At 35.4% G+C, this 20,891-nt stretch overlaps 2 protein-coding genes across 2 annotated transcripts in view; both read right to left on the bottom strand.

The window, feature by feature from the left end:
- Window positions 1–2,836: 2,836 nt before the first annotated feature.
- On the bottom strand, window positions 2,837–14,474 carry LOC113240650 (mevalonate kinase). Its single transcript, XM_026478005.1, has 7 exons — window positions 14,309–14,474; window positions 11,983–12,259; window positions 10,987–11,262; window positions 8,367–8,596; window positions 7,401–7,466; window positions 6,022–6,149; window positions 2,837–5,309 (listed from the first exon to the last, which is right to left on the bottom strand). Exons 1-7 carry the CDS (start codon window positions 14,447–14,449, stop codon window positions 5,177–5,179), a joined length of 1,251 nt encoding a protein of 416 aa, XP_026333790.1. The 5' UTR covers window positions 14,450–14,474; the 3' UTR covers window positions 2,837–5,176.
- Window positions 14,475–14,481: 7 nt separating this feature from the next.
- The window catches only part of LOC113240652 (bolA-like protein 2), a 50,663-nt gene continuing 44,253 nt past the window's right edge, over window positions 14,482–20,891 (bottom strand). The window contains exons 3-4 of the mRNA XM_026478006.1: window positions 18,780–18,874; window positions 14,482–14,619 (exon numbers count right to left, since the gene is read on the bottom strand). Of these exons, the coding sequence (XP_026333791.1) occupies window positions 14,526–14,619; window positions 18,780–18,874 (189 nt within the window). The 3' untranslated portion in view covers window positions 14,482–14,525. The remainder of the gene's footprint in view (window positions 14,620–18,779; window positions 18,875–20,891) is intronic.

Here is a 20,891-nt window from a genome sequence, read left to right as displayed (position 1 = left end):
ATTCACACAAGTATGCATTTATTTTAAATAAAAGAATGTACTTTCTATTGAAATAATTTAATATTCCACAATACGTAAACTTTTAATGTTTCTTTAACGAAATTTACATTATTCACTTTTGTAGCACCGATTATCCTACCGTATTGAGCTCGACGCTATTCAATTAAAATTATAATAATTACAATGTATAAATAAATAAATTTTAAAAATATTTTAAACGTGTTGCATCTTTAATTCAAATTACAATAGATGAACATGATTTTTTTCAAATATACAACACATATATAAAGCGTACAATTACTCGTCAAACTTTAGAAAAAAAACTATCGGCCTATTTGTAAATTAGCAATAAAATGTCACACAGGTATGAGGGACAGAGAAGACGCTCTACAAAGCCCTAAACAGCCGATTGTCCTTTTCTAAAGACCGATGTGTAAAGCCGGATTTACATTTGTCTGACGTGTCATGTCGTGACGAATCTAACCGTATTGAATAAATGAAACCGATACCCGTCAGACGTGTCACGACACGGCACGTCAGACAAATGTAAATCCGGCTTAATATATACAGCCTGGTACAAGTATTTGGCATTCTAGAAATATTTTGGTAAAGTATATATCGTGTACAATGTCCCTAAAGACAAAATGACAAATTGAAAAGAGATAACTGTTTACTTATTAATCAATTACATTGCACAACACCGTTTTGATAGTAATATATCTGCACAATATTTTTCATACAGGGCAAAGTAGCCTAGTTGTTGGCACCTTATAAAGAACAACTACATATTAGAGTAAGTGAGAACGTGTGCCAGTAACGGGATTTATAGAGACAAAAATGGGTTTCTTCGCCATGTATAAAGCAATATTGACAAGTAATTTCTCTCGGTCCCACAATTTGCCAAATGCACAAAAGGAATATAGGAACTGACTTTCAAAATGGATCCGTGAACGAATAATTATTATTAATTACGATTAATTATTAGTCGATATTTAAATTAAAATGAATTTGTTCGCTTTCTATAGAGAATACTCGGTAAAAGCATAGACTGGATACAATACAATAAATCGATACAACAAAATGCATATATAGCTGCAATAAATCTTGCTTGAGCAAGCGAAGAGAGCTATCCCTAACGACACCCGTATTACGTCACCTACACGCGTATCCAAACTTAACTTGCCATTTCATACTTTTTGGCATAACATTAATAATAATAACGTGCAAGACAACCACATCGATTACTTTGAATTTCCTGTACCATGAGTTAAAAAATTTAGAAACCAGAACCAATTCAGAAAAATTATTTATTGTGTCTGCTACCATGATAGACGTATATTATTTGTGAAAATACTTCACTATAGTATGAATCATAATTAGATGTCTAAAATGTAAACAAAGGGATAACTGAGTAAATATGAAATGACTAACGAGAGTCTAGACTGAGGGCTTCAACAACTGAGTTTGGAATTATTGACCGCCCGTGCTAGACACAACGATTTGCATCACGTTTATGAGGATATAAATATAATGTAAATTTATTTCTTGCATGAATACAACATTTTTTGTGGCGCCATTTTGTCGTGTCATAGGTGTCATTCGTGCTCGTTTCTCGAACTCGAACGTTTTCTTGTCTCCGTAGTGCTTTTGTTAAATTATTGTGAATTGTTAAAGATTTTGTTCATTGTTAATATTTTGTAATAGATAATTAAAATTGCAGAGAAGAACCTTTTCCAAATCCGTTAAAAATAGAAGGTTTAGCACATCTGCATTCACACTTTGACAATGACATTTCTTTGTTTACATTTTGGTCATCTAATTACGATTAATACTATTGTTTAATGCAAATGTCGAACAAACACAAACAAAAATTCCTTCGATCCGACAGAATTCAAACCAGTGTCTGTTGTCTCAATCTGGCTACCATTCTTACCAACTGACTCGAGACTCGATCTGTAGCTCGGTTACCTATCTCGTTTTCCCAAAATGGGTCTACCGGCAATCGTGTCCGAGAGCCCCTCATCTAGCACCCATAATGCAAACCATTATATCAAAGAGGTTATCAAAGCTGTAGGTACACTTTTTTATATATTTACTGAGTTGAATAAATGTGTTTGTTTTGTAAATTGGACTTTATTTAGTATGTGAGAGTTTTGTAAACTCAAGCAAAATTTAGACTTAGCAAGCAGAATCAAAATTATATAAAAAGTGGACAAAATGCTACGAACTTTCAGTTTTGTTCATTAATAATCGTGTCCATTTACCAGGTAGAGACAATTCAGGAAACGTGGTCCATTGAACTAGGAATTAATTGCATTATTTTATAACTCATTACATAGATAATTCTCTAATTGAATACGTTTTAGTTATTATTTTAGTATTTTTCGAATTCAATAATTAATGATTAGTGATTTCATTGCATGCCTGTGTTTGATGTTTTTTGGTTTTACATCTGCGGATTAAGTGAACAAACGAGTCGTTTCATAAACCAACCGGTTTATTATAGATACGCGTGTAGATCTCTCAAGAACAACAAAGGTGGGCGCTAAACGTAAACTAACAATAATACTAATAAATTATTACATTAACAATATCTATAAACTCCTAAACCATTTATAAATAATGTAAATTTGGGCCGATTTAACAAAAATATAATTATTATGAATTTTATGTTTATTTTAGGCCAAAGCCACCTTTTCTCTGTAGCCATTTGTATTGACCAGGGAAATCATATACCACTGAAATCAGAAATGAAGTTTGTAGATAAGTATTTCTTGAATTTGATAGATCAGCATGAAATTGAAGCTTTATAAAATATGGTTTATGTATGATATTTATGATATCACATTATGTGAATTCTGATAAAATTTATGTGCAGACTTGATGACTTACTGTATTATTAAATATATGCGATAATGATTTCATAAAATTTCAGTGACATACGTCTTTCAAGCAAGCAATTGCTGTTGTTTTTAAGTTCAGTGAAAAATAATTATTTTCTCAAACAAACCCTCACAGAGGGTTCCCTTTCATTCATACTTAAACTTGTGATTTAAATCCTTTACATTTGTCGTTAAAACGTGACAAACGCAAAACGTGCATTCATGCAGCATTGTCGTCTGACGTCTTTTTTAAGCGAGATAGAATCACCGTTGTCGCATAACGATAACACGTGTTATCTTCTTGATATGTTTAGTTTTTATTACGTATGACAACGCTTAGAAATGCTTATTTAAACTGTATGTTTTTAGGTTAAAATCTGACAAACATCCTTTGGATAAGATCAAAATGCAAATGCTTTCTCGACTACTTTTCTTTATATTCTATAAGAAGTTTTGCTAACGGCATTTGTGCAATAATACTGTGGCAAGATTAGCTCTTCATTGTTTACACGTTATTGTAAAAAGTTCAAATTATATTTACTTTGTGACAAATACATTGTTTTGTCGCTACTAATATGCCACTTCTACCACAGTTTTTACCAAAGTTTCAGGAATAAATACATATTGTAACAATCAAAAAGAGCTTTACATTTTGTTCCCACTTTAAAGCTAAGCGTACATAGCGAATAGAATCCGCGGAGAATTTTTACTGTATTATTCTATAACGTAAACAAACGGGTATTGCGAATAAAAATCCCAACACAAAATCGTTAACGCAGCAATAATCGCATTTCTCCCCATCATATGTCCCGCACAACGCGGTGCGCGCTTAGCCTTTTTATGTTTATTCTCAAAATCTTAATAAAATATTGTCACATCACTTGGAATGTTTGTCTATGTTCTAAACATGGGCGTTAGCATCAAAGAGGACCTTATACCTATACGAATTAGGCCTTATTTGGAGCCACCAATAAGGCAAAGCACACAACACTTATGGTGATAATTAGGTGCATTTTAAAATGTACTTTTAAGGCGCACCGTGTGATACACAATATTTGTATTACAAAACACGTTTGTGGCACACAAGGACCGTTGTGGTACAAAATTTGTGCAACGCATCGTAAAGGTGGTTTCCCACGGCTTGTAATTTACTGACTGACTGTAATTCGGACTACGCCGTTTCGAGTCAAACCATACTAGGACTCGTGACGCACACCTGAGTCCGCGCCACCACGGGCGTAGGCCCGGCGTGTATTTGTCTGTTGCGTGAAAAAATCCGTACAAATGGGCGCGTCGCGGGGCGGCTTAAGCCATCACAGGCCGTGGGAAACCACCTTAATACTGCCAGGAGGAAATTACAAATGACGCATTTAACAAACTAATGTTTCACATCTCTTCATATCTGTCAGAGTTGTGGTTATCATTGACAATGTCACGTATTTGTGTGGCGCACGCGATGTCATGTCTTATTACTGCACTCATATTTCTGTACAGGCCTTTGATTAAAGTACGAAGCATGACATTTGCAGTTTTTGGTTAGCGATGCGCATAAGAGTACCATTTCTTTAACCTAACGTTTACAGCTCAATATAAATCATGTGTGATACTTACAGTATCCGATTAGAGGTTGACAAGTTATGATACGAACTGACTTTTCGTGCAGAATATTTTTATTGACCAAGATCTAAACATAAATGGTCAGCCTCTAACTTTGCTTTCAGACGTTTAGCAACTATTTTGGTCTACGTTAACCGTAAGAGATTATTAGAATTCTTTGTAAAATCTTATTTTTAAACACTCATTTGTTCATTTGAGCTCTAATTACTCCGTTTAGAGATTGCATTACAAATGTTGATAATGTCCAACACCGCCTATTGCCTGGAAAGCATTTACAGCTTCTCCTTGCAAATGTACGAATACATCTAAATATTCACGTAAAGTTAAATGAACTATATTTGGTTCCTCTATTAATTGCAACCAAAAATAAATTACAACCAAAAATATTTGACCGTGATTACGTTTTCCACACAGAAGCAACTCATTTTAAAGTTTTATCAAAAGACGTCCACCGAACTTAGAGTTCGATGAAGACTAAAAGGTAGACACCGAAATCATAATTCGGCCACCGAAATCATAATTCGGCCACCAAAATTGGATACTTATGCAAATTTGTTCGAGAGCTCGAAAACGTAAACACCCCAAGTAGCTCCCATGCATTAAGTAGTATTTCTAAGTGTACCAAACACCATGTAAGTCCTTGTACTAAGTCTAAACCTCTTGGCTGGCGGTTTATGTCACATCTCGAGGGTGACTCCGGGCCCACCCAGGCGAGTTTCTTTCACACGGAATCCATTCTCCAACAATTCGCCTGTGAGAGAGTCCACTACCGTTCGCGGTGTGTATGGAGGAATGAGCACCATGGCATACCTGTAAAGGAAAGCTTTTATTAGAGTAGTTCTGGTGTACAATAAGACTCAATTATCTTAAGAGTGTCGAAATAAAGGTGCTTATGATTGTTAATTATTGGTAGCTCCTTGACATATCGCACTGCTATTACAATAGTGTTATAATTCAAAATGTGTGAAATTCAAGATTATGCTATTGCTCGACGTAAAATTTGACTTTTTACACGTCAATAAAATCGTCGTTACAATATTGTAAGAAACAAATAAAAGATAACTAAACTGGAAATGAGGCAAACATTTTGTTAGCTAGTTCTGGACGATACAGTCCTTATTCAAAAATATGATATTATTTTTTCCCTCTTTATGGCATGTAGGAAATTGTTTAGATGTCCGTTATAAACTTTAACCTACTCGTATACACACATTTTAATAATCTTTCACGAGAAGTGAGTAATTAGTTTTTCATCGATTCTGAAAAATATACACCTTTCGAGTTAATACACTATTGTATTAATAATAAGATATAGCAGTAGAGCTCCTTGTGAAAGAGTGCGTCCAGGGAAGTACCACATTGCCGTCAAGCAGAAACGTGATGATGACACTACAGGCAAATGGGATTAGTCAACTTATGCCTCAGGTTGATGGGTGCAGTGGCAGAATAAGATGCTGTTGTAATTGTTATGCGTATCCATTCCGTCACCTGATAACTATCATGAAAGAAAATAGGTACTGACCCTCCGCCGCCGGCGCCTGTAAGCTTGCAGGCCAGGTTGCGCGCGCGCGCCGATGCACGAATGGCTTCCAGAGCTGGGTGCGATGTGCCCAGCGAAGCCAGCAGGCAATGGTTCATGTCCCAGAGTTCCTGTTAATATAAATAATAAACGTGCTGAACAACCACATCAATAACGCGGCCTTGTACCCTCGTTCTCCGTTCGAAAAAAAATACTGTCAAATAAGTAATACTTGACAAAATTAAAAGATGCATGATGCAAATGAAGCTTTACTTGACATGGTCTTATTATGTGATAGTAATTGTTTGGGACGAATGTCGAATGGAGAACGGCAGTAGACCTCCTGGCGTGAAAAACGGGTAAAACAAACGGGGATCGCTTTGAATTTAGCTTTACTTAGACGCCTGTGGTATTTTTTATATATATCAAAAGAAAATTGATGTATTTTATATTTTTGAAATTACATAACTAAAGAAACTGTTTTTATAGTTATTATGAACTCAATTTTAAATATTATTTATTGATATCTAGTATATTGTGCTTACGTAATATGATATTTATTTTTTAATAATCATATACATCATTACAATAATAAAAATATCATGTTTACAACATTCAAATTGACGGAGCGAAATGCCTCAATTTAATTTATTTTTTAAGTTACATCATACAGAATTCCCTGTACTATGACAAGTCACTAACAAGTTAGTCAACAACGAAAGCAACGAAATTCATTCCGCGGTGCTACCCAAAACAAATTTAGGAATGTTCGATGCGCCCTCAATTATGTGTATGGTTAAATTTATCCTGTAACCTGGAGGTTGCCCGGAGGAGATTGCTATCTAGCAATAAGGCGGTCTGTAGTATATGTCTTTTGTTTTTGTTATGTATTTGTCCCTAAGTGCAATTAAGTATATTTGTATTGTACTGGAAATTTATAACTTCCGTCTTTTTGCGTCTGAAAAAGTTTCGCGACACGCACGTGCGTCTCTCATTTCGGCTCCAGGGCTCATTGAAAACCTGCGCCACAGTCAATTATGGCTGTGACTTATGCTGAATAAAGATCTTTTTCGTACACCACAACCACACAAATGATAGTACAAAATTTGTAGTCGTTATATTTTGTTTTTTGTAAATTTTGTCTAATTGTATGTTTTTTTTTGTTAATTAATTCTTTTTATTATTGTATAATATTTATTATACTTGGCTGTGTTGTCATTTCTTTTTGTATCTATGTGTAGTGGCGTTGCAATAAATGTCTATTCTGTGCTATTCTATTCAAAAAGACTGCTAATGTAATTTACAGAGTTCTTAGCAGATTAAACTTTAAACAGTGACAGTTAAATAGGGGATAAGAAGCAATGGATATAAACAAATCTTACCGCCAAATGTTGATAATCTGCTTCGACGTTAGACTCACACTTTTCACTGGAGAGTTTTTCTAAAACCTGTGGAGCAAATAATTATTCATCATTAAAAGTTCGAGGTCATAAAACATACGTCTGTCGTCAAAAGATTATAAAAACACGTTGCAAAAACAAAAAGGCCATGAAGTTGATGAAAAAGGTAATATAACCTAACTTCCGGTTCAAAAAAACCGACCTCAAAAGTCTTTCATCCCACCCTTAGAGGTGGAATATTTCCTTCAAATTTAAATGGGACCACTTCTGAGGTACCCTCTTTTCAACAAAAAAAGAATCATCAATACCGGTTCACAAATTGCGGAGTTATCGCGTAACATACATACGAAAAAAAAAACAGACGAATTGAGAACCTCCTCCTTTTTTGTTAAAAGTTAAAAACAGCGCAACAATTAGAAATTATTGTCACGTTTTACAATCTCATCTGATTATTTCCAATCAAGTCATCATTACCCATTAATGTCACAATAGAACTATAATAGTGTTTTTTTCAACCGAGTGTCTATGCTGGATGATTTTTTCCGATCATTACGTTAGCAAAATCATGATGTTGAATTAAACATTTGTTACAAAGAAGAAAAATAATTACTTTAAAGCAAAATAGCAAATAAAAAACTAATGACTATAAAATCATCACATGATTATAAAGTCATTTTCTTTTTTGCGATGAAACATCGTTTATTCACTTAGGAATACAATGTTTCAATGTTTTTTTTTTAAAACCTGACGAAAACATACAGTGTGTCTTTTTAACTGAGAGAGTATAAGGTAATCCGAAACCATAGGAGATACAGGTCAACATGTCTCAGCACGTAGTATCGACTCTTAAATCGTCTTTTGAATTAAATTAAACACACTGGTAAATGTGGCCAATTGTTCATATGAACGTAGTTGATGGTGATTAGGCATTGTGAAATCGGGACAAACCTGTATAGCGGTACGAGCGATGTGGTCACAGGCCTCCATTATATGGTCGACGGCGGGCCCGTTCCTCTGCCTCACCGCGGCGACCTTCACGACCAGCGAGCGTGTTTCCCGCGACACGCGCGAGTCGACCAGCAACACGCGCAGGTCCAGCCGCATGTCCAGATGTCTCGGCTTGCCGCCCTTCTTGAATGAGACTACGGAGCCATATGTGCAGGTCGCGTTGTCTATGCCTGAGGAAGATAGATAAGGTTCTTCAGTTAGTTCGGTATTTATAGGGTAGTGTACAAAATTTATCAGAAAAAGGTTGAAGCTTGTTAAAACTGTACTATTAAGAGCTAAGCGTTACGCTTTCACATTTGTAAAGGGAACTGGAGTGGAATTCTGTCCCTGTCGACCTATACAGGCAAAAGTAAATAGGCATTATTTAGGTGTCCATCGTCGACCTCATCGTCTCTTTCCATCAGGTGAGATGGCGGTCAAAACGCACTATTTTTTTTATAAAAAAGAAAATTATTATATAGATTCTAGTAATGAAATGTTTGTGGTGTTGATATATAAAAAAAAAAAAATCTTTCTTACATATATTTGACCTACGAACGTGTAGTTGTTTTAATCGATGTAACGACTTCGAGTGTCATTTGATTAATTACGAAATAAAGACATTTGATTTGATTTTCTGTTCGTAATAGTTGTCTTTATAAAGTTACAAATCAATTTAAGAGGCAGGCACTATGACAGTCTATAAGGAAGAAGTTTTGAAATTGTAAGTAAAAATATAGATGTATTTATTTTTAATAATTACCGAGATTTTAAAGGGAGGTACTATCCACTCCATGTCTATTACTTGAAGTTTAGGTAAGGGTACTGGTGTAATTACAGGCATATGTGACTTGTTAACTTGTCTTGTATACAAAACGACATGAGTCTAGATTCCAAATAAATATGATTCAAAGCATATTATATAGCATTTAAGTTTATTTGAAAAAAGCAAACCCTAGAGTTTCTTGCTCGTTCTTCACAGAGAAGTCAGCACAGTGGACGAGAAGTAAATTAATAAAAATGACGTTTTCAGGTGTAAAAATTTTACCTATGAAATAAATGATTAATTGACTTTGACTATTGACCATTATAACCGATTACCGCGAATGAAGTATATTCTATTACCTCATCGGTTTCACATAATTCTTATTGTGTTATAATAGATTCCATTGTCATAGTTATGTCGCATGTTTTGTCTCCTAGTAATAAAAATAAAAGGCAAGTAATGCATATGGCCCTAGCACAATCTGTCGGCGCCGGCGCAGCGTCAGTCAATGCCAGCGTCAGTGGGGTTATGTAAGGTCTCGTTATGATCAAAGTTAGGGTCAATATCGCGACAGCAGCCTTGCCTTTCTTCAAATCATATAAAGTGAACAATCTACGGTACGAGTTACAATTCTAATATAAATATAATGTTATGGAAGTTGAAACAAAGAAGGTACCACAAACACCCAGATCTGAGACAATATAGAAAGTTTTTTTACATTGACCCGGCCGGAGATCGATTCTGGGGCCTCAAGAGATGGACATCATGAAAACCGGTGTATAAGCCACTCGACCACGAGGGCGTCAAATGCTGTTTAATACTAATCGATGCCAATGATGATTATAAAATGTGTGCGGTACTGTACTTTGTATTTTTCTAAGGAATAACGGTTTTTGAAAGTACATGAACAATATATAATGACCAAAAAGTAAGCGATTTCTGCCAATAGCTAAATTTAAATAAAAAAAAGGACTTTTTTCCTTATAAAATGTTAATTATGACCGTAGACGCGTGTGGCATTAGAACATCGCTTTACAGTGACGCGGATTGCTCCATACGGAATGTGCTCCGCGTGAATATCCGCATTAAATTAAATACTCGATTCAGAGCACTGCGGATTGGCCCGTAGGCGGACAGTCCGTACGGATCGTACGCACAGTCGTGAAACCAGCCCAATATAATCTTAATCAGCCGAAAGCATGGGACCTATATACATAGAGTCCGAAAAGTAAGTTTGTAAGACAAATGGTTAAATGGTTAACTAAGAATGTAAGTGTAAGAGTGTAATTTAACTTGAATAAAGTTTGCAAATAAATAAATTAGTCGGATTTTCAATAAGTTTTTAGTACGCAATTAGTCTCGTTAAGCGCGTCGGTTGGAAACTCATAATGCGCGGACACAATCAATTCTCATAACGATATTATATGTGCGTAAACAAATTACGACACAAGCTGGGAAATGTGTATCGCCATCAAAATGTTAAAGTTATTATGTACGCATGGGGAACGTGGGGGAGATATTTACATACGTTATTTTAAATGATACTAAAGAAAATCATTATTTTATATTTCACAAAGAGAACTTCGTAAGGTCCGCTGGTTCGTTCCGTGGCTTAGTTGGCATAGCCTCTGACACGGTTTGCTAGGAGACGTCGGTTCGACTACGGCCGGATCGAAGGAACTTTTCTAAGTGTTCGATCTTTCTTTAATAATTATAACAAACTAGTGGAGTAATTTAAAAAAAATAAAAAATTGAACATCATGGTAACGAAACATCCTAACATTGAAATTGACACTAAGTTACGATAAAACTCACCTGATGGCACTCCATGCATGATCCTCTCGCAATTAAAAGCCCACTCGGAAATGATTTCCTTCTCTTTCATGTCAAAGTCCTCACTAGACTGTTCGTAGAAGACGTCGAAATGCGATGAGGAATTCGTTGAACTTTTAAGCTTGAGGAGTTGGATTAGGGCCCCTGCGAGGCAGACGGCGAAGGAGGCCGAGCTGCCCGTGCCCGCGCCGATGCTCAGCTCGGAACCCATGGAGATGTCCATTGATCGTACTGGGAGGTTAGTGCTGCCGAATATGCCTGAGAAAGTGGAAATGTAAATGTTTAGTGCCGCATTTCAGGCTGTAATACCGCAAATTGCGTTTTTAGATCATCTACGTCTACACGGGACAATTTGTTATATGGACACATCGTACATACATTCTGTGGTTCTGATGAAAAGGGGTACAAGTAAAAAAAACAACTTTACAAGGAGACGCGAAAAGTTTTTTTGTTGAGTTTTTTAACTAGTACCAGAGTACCCCTTTTCACTAGAGCCACAGATTTAGTATTAGTTCTTTCATCAGAAGATTCAAACCAGAATCGTCACAAAAGTTATTTCCCAAATTGGTTCTAAAGGGAATCGAACCCGGGACCTCCTTATCCAGCTCCCGTAGTGCAAACCGTTCTGTCGTCTGCTAACGAAAACGTACGTACTCAGTTCAACATGAAACTCCAATTGTAACCTAAAAGTTTCAAGCATTGAACTAGTGGGAATTAATTATTATCACTAATATCAGGTTTCTTACCACGGTATGACTTCTTTTTATTTTCCCGATATTTCGGAACGGTTGCACGCTCCATGGTCACGGGTTGACTCGAGTCAATCAAGTGAGTCATACCGTGGTAAGAAACCCGATATTAGTGATAATCATTTAGTGAATAACCACGAAAGTCTTAAAATCTATATAGTGGGAATAAATTGAAATGTCTGTCCCATTGGCTTCATACGTAGAGAGATTCCAAACAAATAATACGTACCCGAGAAAACATATAAGAAACTCCTCAATGAATTCTTCTGATTACTCTGCATACTATCGAAATTGGGCTTGAAAACGCGAAGGAACTCGTCGACCCGTCTCAAGTGTGTTTCATGGTCCAATTTATCCGGGATACGCCAGTGGAACTTTCCAGTGATCCCTGGGGCGAGTTGCGGGTTGAATAAATTCTGCACTATTGGCTCTAGGGGCATAGTTTCCTGTAGATCTACGCATGGCAGGTGAATTTGCACTACAGGTTCGCTGACTGTGTTCTTTTCCTGCACAAATGAAATACATCTTGAGTTTTGCTTGGATGGTTTTGAAGGCTTTTCACATGCAAAAGCAACTTCATATATGAGATGGATACTTTCGGAGTAGAGTCTGTGATTACGTCAAAGCTACTAAAGGTTGCAAGTAGCATAGCGCGGTACTATTATTACTAAATACCAATCACCGCACTGCAATGAATTCAGTGTGTTTAGCCCATTAAAATTATAAAAAATAACTGGATGAAAATTAAAGAGAACAACATAATTATATACGGTGCTAAAAATTAGTTACAGACAAATTAGTTACAAACATTTTACTGACTAAACTTGCGCATTTTACTGACAAGAAGTATAAAATTGACGCCTGTCAATATAGCTTATTATATTATTATGTGTCATAATTATACCGATAAATATGAACGTGTTGACCGGACAAATGGAATCATCACGAAGAATAACGTGACATTGACATTCTATTTCATTTTAATAGTAAAGCGGCCAGTGACAGTTGTAAGCTTTCAAAACACAACATTCAATAGATTTAAATAACTATGTGGTGTGTTTAGTAATTAACTTCTTAAGTTTCTCACAACCAGCATAGATTTATTGTTTTATATTACTTTAAAATGATTATAAAGAGAAAAGTAATCGACTTTTAAAAGTATCCGTACCTAATTTGTTAGCACCCTGTATATAATAACGTCGTAACCACGCATGCCATAATAGCAAACGACAACAAACCATGCATAAGATATTACGACCCCCCTTATTACTTTTAAAGCGTACTTAAGCACAGTTCTTCACAGTTTGCTTCTACCACTTCCACACATTAACTGATGGTGTTGTGTGATTGCGTTGACTATTTCTTGATCATAATGACCTGAGTTCGGAATAAGTAGAATATACGTAAATTTCACAACAGTAAGCCTCAATTTAAGAAGCGAAGATTTGTAACCATACTATAATGGACTTTATGTCAATTGTGTAATAAATAATAATAATAATAAATAATAAACTATACCATATGGTAGCTACGGGAATTCGTGACCTGTTTTTTGGCTATCTAGTTTATACGTTACACAATTCACATAAAATTCATTACGCTATGGGCACAAAAATTCGCTCACATTCCGTTCCGCAGTAATGTAAGAGCCTTCAGCCCGCATTTTTGCCCGGTGGTGCAGTCAAGGCAATCAAGGGCCCAATGAAAAATGTTTTTAATAAAAAAATGTTTGTACGTTTCCTACTGGAATACATTGAAAGTTTATTAGCGTGTGGGGTGTGTCTGAGCACCTATCGGACATCCCGTTTCGCCTTTATTTTTATACATCAACCAATAAAGTTTCGCTTATTCTTTACCATGTGTATTTTACTTTGTTGTCGTTACGACCGCTTTGCCACGCCCTCTGTATCTCACTATGTCAATTTTCTTTTGATTTTTTGCCTTTTACTTTTGATTTCAGATTTTTTTTATTATATCAAGTGACCAGTGCCACTAAGAGCTTTAATCGCAAAGATCTTAAGGGCACCGCCACTGCGCCCGCCACCCTGAGACATTTTGTTGACAAGTCCCATGTGCCTGTAATTTTACCAGCTCCAGAGGAAGGTATTATCCACTCTATAGTATTACTTTAACATTTTCAAGTAAATATATTTCCTATGTCTACTTATAAATAGATCCACTTTCAGTATTGAAACTTTGTAATGTCACTGTAGATTAGCAAAGTTACATCACTTACAAAGTAACGATTATTGAGTGTTAGATTATCATCGATTTTGTTTATAAGCATTAACAATTTATCACTATTTATAAGTTATAGTGATAAGATTAACTATCACTGTTTATATGTCTACGTATTCTTGAAAACAATAACTATTGTTATATTCTAGAATAAATTCTAGAACAGGTACAGTACTGTATTTGTATATAATTAAGTCACATTTTTACATTTAAATCCCGCCGATATAGAGATTCGAATTACGTCTCAATTGAGAAATAAATGTTCTTCCGCCGCACCTTTATCTGCTGTTCATGTTAATAATAATGACATAATTTACCTTTATAACGATAGAGCTCCTCAATCCCAGGCTGACGGCGATGGCGGTCTTCCCATATACCACTGAATGCTCCCCATGGAGGATTACTTTGCCGGGCGCCGACACGCTCACGGTATACACGTTATCCATTCCGTTAAACATTTTTATATCTTTGTCTTCAGGTAAAATTAAAACTACAGAACAATATTACTTCATTGTATTGTAATAGATAGTAACATTAGGACTGTTGTTTCCACTGTTCCACCGTCAGGGTCTTTTGTGTGAATGCGTGGATTGTCTTCAATTCCTCCTGGAGCACTGAGTTCACCAATCTGTGGACGAGTTAACATATCGGGTCACATACGTTTTGCTGTTTTGTAATAAAAATAGCTTCCATTTTGTTTGAGCGCAGACAAAAGACGATCGTTAACGTGTACCCAAACTAAGCTTCTTTCAAACAATTACATGCCTTTTGAATTTATTATTTTTTTAGACACGCTAAACATTTCGAACAAAACGGTTCTTATCTTAAATAAAGTCTGTTGCAAAGGTTAAACACCTTTTATGAAAACGTACAATAGTTTTCTTATCACTATTTGGTTTTTCGAGAGCTGTATCTGAATAATCTTTGTGGTAGCATTGGCGCATTTGCTTTGACATATGAACTCTGTTTTGTTAAGTTTTTTCAAGCTAAATTTAGGGTACCTATATAATGGCTTTATGGTACAGTATTATTATGTATATCATCAAGCACTAGAGCTCATTGTGAAAGAGTTCGCTAAGAGATGCCACCTTAAGCAATAATGTGGGCATACTGTGTTCCGGCTCTGAAGGGTAAGGCTTTATATTATTATTATTAATTTACAATGCTGCGGAACGGAAGCGAATGTTTGTAAACATAGCATTATTGAACGTTTTGCCAATATTGTAACGTACAAACACAAAACGACTAAAAAACAGTATATTGTAATCTATACACCTATAGACAATGTCTGTGTTGCCTTGTGTATATATTTCGAATAAGTAACTACAGTTTTGTGATTGCTTCAAGTCTAAATCCATCGCCATTTATAATAAAACTAAGTTTAGATAACACATGTACATCAATCTACTTATAACCGGCAAAGAAATGCAGAGTACACAATAATTCAGAGATATTTCTGAAGCTGATGCAATGAATCACTGGCACGTTTTGTTTTTTTTTTCAATTAAAGTCAATATATAGAGTACAAATTATGTATCTACATTGTAGCATAAACAGATTTATTTTGAAAAAAGAGGGAAGTGTTGTCTTGCCCTAAATGCAACGTTGCAAGCTTAACACTGTTAATGTCAAATTTGTCTGTATAATCTGATGATGTTTCATATGAAATTTATTATTATTATTATGTAACTAGAACTCATAAAATACCATACTTATCTACACTTCAAGGTAGTACACAGAGTAATTATTGAATTGTAATTTGTCTTTTTTAAAATGACTAGTAACGGGACGAACAAGTCGTGCGCCTGGTGGTAAGCGACACGCCTGTCCGTAGCTGTTGCAGTACCACTCAGAGATGTATAGTAATAGATAGTAATCGCAAAGATCAGAGGGGCTTTGCCACTGCACCCGTCACTCTGAGACATAAGTTGACAAGTCCCATGAGCCTGTATTTTACATGAACACAGTAATGTTGACATTACGGCTTGGCGGCAGAAATAGGTAAGGTGGCAGTCCTTCCCTGGACGAACTCTTTAACAAGGAGATCTACCGCCACTGTTGTTCAATGTTTTCGAGTTTCACTACTACGGTAGCGTATAGAAGAAAAATATTTTGTTTTGATCTTTGAGCATTCTTGAATTTCAGAGGGAGGTATTATCCATTTATTTGACCTGATTGATTTGTTCTCTAATTATGACCTAAGCAATAAATGTACGTCTTTCTATTGTTAAAAATAATTTTAATTAACAATATTTTTTTAAATATTTTTAACAATAGAAATACGTATAGAAGAAAGAACGTACGTTAAGGCACGTCATGTCAAGATAAACATACATTTTATTTCGATATGTTTCAATGCTATTGTGTTTATTTAATACGTCAACATGAAAGTGAGAAATATTTAATACACTGAACAATATTGTAGTTATGTAATATAAATAAGGTTACGCAAGAAAACTAGTTCTATAAGCTAGTAAATATAATTATATTTCTAAAAAGGCCGAAATACTAGTTCCATCAGTACCCAGTATGTGTAATTACACCAACTATGCCAATTAACTATCTGGTCAGACTGCGTGTGTCTCTGGAATTTTAAGTACTCTGTGTCAATGTTTAATTGGAGAAAATTTCACAATTAAATTATATGTGTAGATAAAGGTGTATTATGAAATGATGGCATATAGGCAATTAGTTTTTCTTTAAACTTGTGAAGAAATTCTGTTGTAGCCAACTTCAACCCCCAAGTTTACTTAGACAAATCAAAGCCACTGACAATATTGGTGTGGGTTTGTAAATAAATAAATAAGAAATCACTACAAACCTAATTGTGTTCACTATATTTTAAACTACACTCTTGTATTATCGTCCTGAAAAATCACATATGAGAGTTTCACTTAATACGACGAAATGTACTGTGACGCCATTTTTAAATTTGTTAATTTATCTTTTGTAGATTCATCACTAGGGGATTATTCGCTGTGTGTGCCCAACCGATAATATATCAAACCTATAAAATGGTAAACTATTGTTATTTGAACATACCTACGTCACTGAGTCTTCTAAAGGTTATTGGATAACAAACCATCATGCTGGCTTTGGGAGATCAAATTCAAAGAGAGCTTGGAATACCGGTTATTGTCACTGGCACTGGTACCAATAAATTTGCTACAGTACCGGTACTAGATGCTACCGATATAAATTATATAAGAAATGGTTTCATCAAATTCAATTAAGTTTAAAATTAGAAGTTACAAATAATTTGTTTTGGGCATGTTTGGAAATGTAAAAATTAAAATTGACACTGAACACTAAATTAAGTACAAGTTAAAAATGTTAAATGTGCATTTATAGCTATGTAAGAGCGGTGCCTCCTGACACAGGCTTGGAAAGCTTAATAGAACATACCATCCACTGTTAATGTAAAGTTAATTGTATTACGGAAATAAACATTTAATTATTATTATTTATTTATTAATTTGATGGTATTACCATCAATTTTAGGTAAATATATTAGTTTTTCATTGGTACCCGTATTCGGGTATTGAAATTACAAATTCCAGTATATCGACACATCCGAAGAACAGAGTCCGATGTGATTATATAGCGAAAAAAGAAGAATAATAATAATAACGCACACACTCAACATAGTAGTAATAAGTAAGTTACGAGAATAATTTCGTTATTCAAACTAAGGCCTATGAAAAGGTGTTTAGAATTTATATATCTTATTTCGTTTCGGAAATATAATATCGAACAACACTCGATCTGGCATCCACAGCGAAGAAGAACGACCGAAACGTACTATGTCCTGAGAACAAGTAGTCTTGCACATAGATCTTTGTTCTACGGATGAGTCGATATATGTATATAGAGTGAAAAAGACGTGCTTTTTGCGTCGGCGCGGTCCGAGCGAAAGAAAAACGCAAGTTTTCGTTCAAACAGAGGTCATACTAGGCATCTGGACCTGTATTACGGCTCACCCTAAAAAACAACTGGTGTTGAGTACAAGATGGTTTTGTTCACTGTTGTATTTAAACCTAACTAGTGTCAATATGCTTTAATATATAATATTATGTATACATATATTATGTATTGTGTTATAAGTGTGTGAGATTGTTTATGATTTTATTACATTGCTATACCTAATCACGGTTTAGACTATGTTAGTAATTTAGTTGAGTGGCTCGCAATTTAAAACTAAACTAAACAAAAATTTTTGAGTAGTTTGTAAGGGAATTGTCGAGTCGATCCATTTTATTCTATATTTTCGGGCGAGTAACGTTCCCCACCGCGCATTACTGCACTGTGATTCATAAACAAGTTGCAACTTATCAATTTAGTCAAGTTCATTAGCTACAGCAAAAATGTCGTTTCGTTGGATTAAAAAAAAAAATTGTTGCGAAATATTACATCATGAGTCGCATCGCCTTTTTTTGAGACATCATAACTATAGTTTATTCTTGTATTATACTAATGTCTTATTCAATTTCTTCTAAAACAGTTATTTCAATAAGTTTTTTTTTAGTTTTTTATTTCGTTGCACTGTCTATTCATCTTGCATTACACTACTCACTAACGTACCGTAGCGCGAACTCTTATTGTCAGTTGATACGTGTTTAGTTACTAAATGACTCGCCACCTGATTAAATTACTAACATAGTCTGATCCAGGTTTAATGTAGTCGACTGCATTGCGAAAGTATTTTGGTCGTTTGGTAGACGTTTAGTTACTAAATTACTCGCTATTCGATTAAATTATTAATGTAGTCTGAATGAGGTAGTCGCTCACCTATGACGGGCAAGGAGCGGCTTCCCTTGGAACTTGTCTGACACTACGACCGCTGAGAATTTGGCACCGCACCCGTCGCTCTCATCTGTCACCTCCTGCGGACAAAAGAGAATATTTTATAATATAGCTCTGTCGCTACAGGTGGCACATAATACATAATCTAATTACATTACGAGGCGTCTTGATCGATTAAGTTTCATTTCGAGTGAAAATGTGAACAATTTTTAGTAGCAGCAGAGCGCCTTGTGATAGTGTTCGGCCAGGCCATGCCTTACCTTACCTATTTCTGCCGCCAAGCAGTAATGTAAGCATTTTTGCGTTCCGGATTGGAAGGGTATTAGATGCCGGTGAAATTACAGGCACTTAAGCATTATCAACTTATGTCTCAGGGTGACAGGCGCGGTGGCAGTGCCTGAAGATTTTTGCGATTTAAAGCTCTGACTAGCACAGCAACTGTTATGGATAGGTGCGTCGTACTATCAGGTGTATCACTTGTTCCGCCGTTTGATATCACAAAAAATATATACACGGCATGCACGACAAGATAGTCACAACCTTAGATATCTAACGCTGTTCAAATTTTACATTGCTACAATTTCTTTTAAGTTCGTTTATAAAATAGGATCTAAAGTCAGTTTATTAAATTGTATATGGAAATTCTTAATTAAGATATCTACTCAGACCCATCGTGTGCGGAAGCAATAAGTGGCGGAACTCATTACGATTAGATTAACGGAAAGCACAGATACTATGATCAAAACACGCAACACACGCCTTGCACGGCTCGATCGCGGTCGGTAACTCTCGCACTTTTATGTGTACAACAATACGTACTTACAATACAGTAGATATATCAAAACAAACATATAACAAACAGAAAAAGTGAATGCAATGGCTTGTAAGTTTCTTAAAAAGTATGTACAAAATAAAACTAATACATCGTTATACTCATTTGGTATAATCCAATGGGAATTGTGACAGGTGTCATATTTTGTTAGATTCTCCAGTAATTACTGTTTTCGATTACGTCAGTTTATTATTGAGTGTGTGATACGTCAAGTAATTTCTTTTTTTTTATCTGTTTAAATCGGTCAGTTTTTCAACAAAAAAAAACTGAAGTCGAAAGGCATGTTTGTATTCTAGTAAAAATGAACCAAATGTAACACATAGGAAATGGAACTACTTTTTCAAAACTAAATCGCGTATATTTATTTTCTCAAACAAACCAACGTTTCGGGCCCTTTACTGGTCCCACGTCAGTCAAACGTGACAATGACAACACCACATACGTTCTTCTGATCCCAAAAAAGTAACTAAAACACCTCGCGTTATGGAAATAGGAAACAAAAACTGTACCACAACACCCAGACCCGAGACAACATAGAAAAGTTAGTTTTCCACATTGCCCCGGTCGGGGATCGCGGATAAATGGCAGCACCATGAAAACCGGTGTGTAAGCTTAAAAAGCTTTTTTATGCAACCAAAACAATCTGTAATATTTGATATATAGAGCACCTACGTATTAAGCAGATTTAATAGCGCTAACCAATCATAAGCCATTTACATGAAGAACACTATTACACTATTGTTTATAGAGCACTTTTTACAACGCCCAAATCTTTTAGACGTAACTTATCCAAATGGACGTTCCAGTCAGACTAAGAACTAGGTATCGCACATTGAATTGATAGCCATCCTAGTGACCTAAATAAGTGACCATGATGGATTACTTCCGAATTGAACTAGATTTCTTTTCGTAGGTCGAAGGTGATAGATGAAAATAAGTGCTTTGTTTTTGGGCAAAACATTTTATACTTCGTTCTATTTAGCATCATGGCAGCATTTCACATGGCTACATGGTAAAGGGTGTTTGATGCAATTGGAAAAATATTTGACGTACAGCGGACAAATATGACCGTCTACAGAGCCAAATAAGCAGTTAAAATAATGAATATGATCATATTGCGGATGAGTTACTCGAGTATTTGCCTATTTGGCTCCTTTGATGTGCGTCAAGAAACGGATCAGCGCGCGGTAACGCGAGTTTGGTGTTTGCTGTATTTGTCGAATATGCAAACATGACAAATACTTTGTCACACATGCTGTCTACAC

This window comes from Hyposmocoma kahamanoa, unplaced genomic scaffold, assembly GCF_003589595.1.
Source record: "Hyposmocoma kahamanoa isolate Upper Pololo Valley unplaced genomic scaffold, ASM358959v1 160, whole genome shotgun sequence".
NCBI lineage: Eukaryota > Metazoa > Arthropoda > Insecta > Lepidoptera > Cosmopterigidae > Hyposmocoma > Hyposmocoma kahamanoa.
The sequence above is the reverse complement of the archived record's forward strand: the minus strand, read 5'-3'. Positions and strand labels throughout refer to the sequence as shown.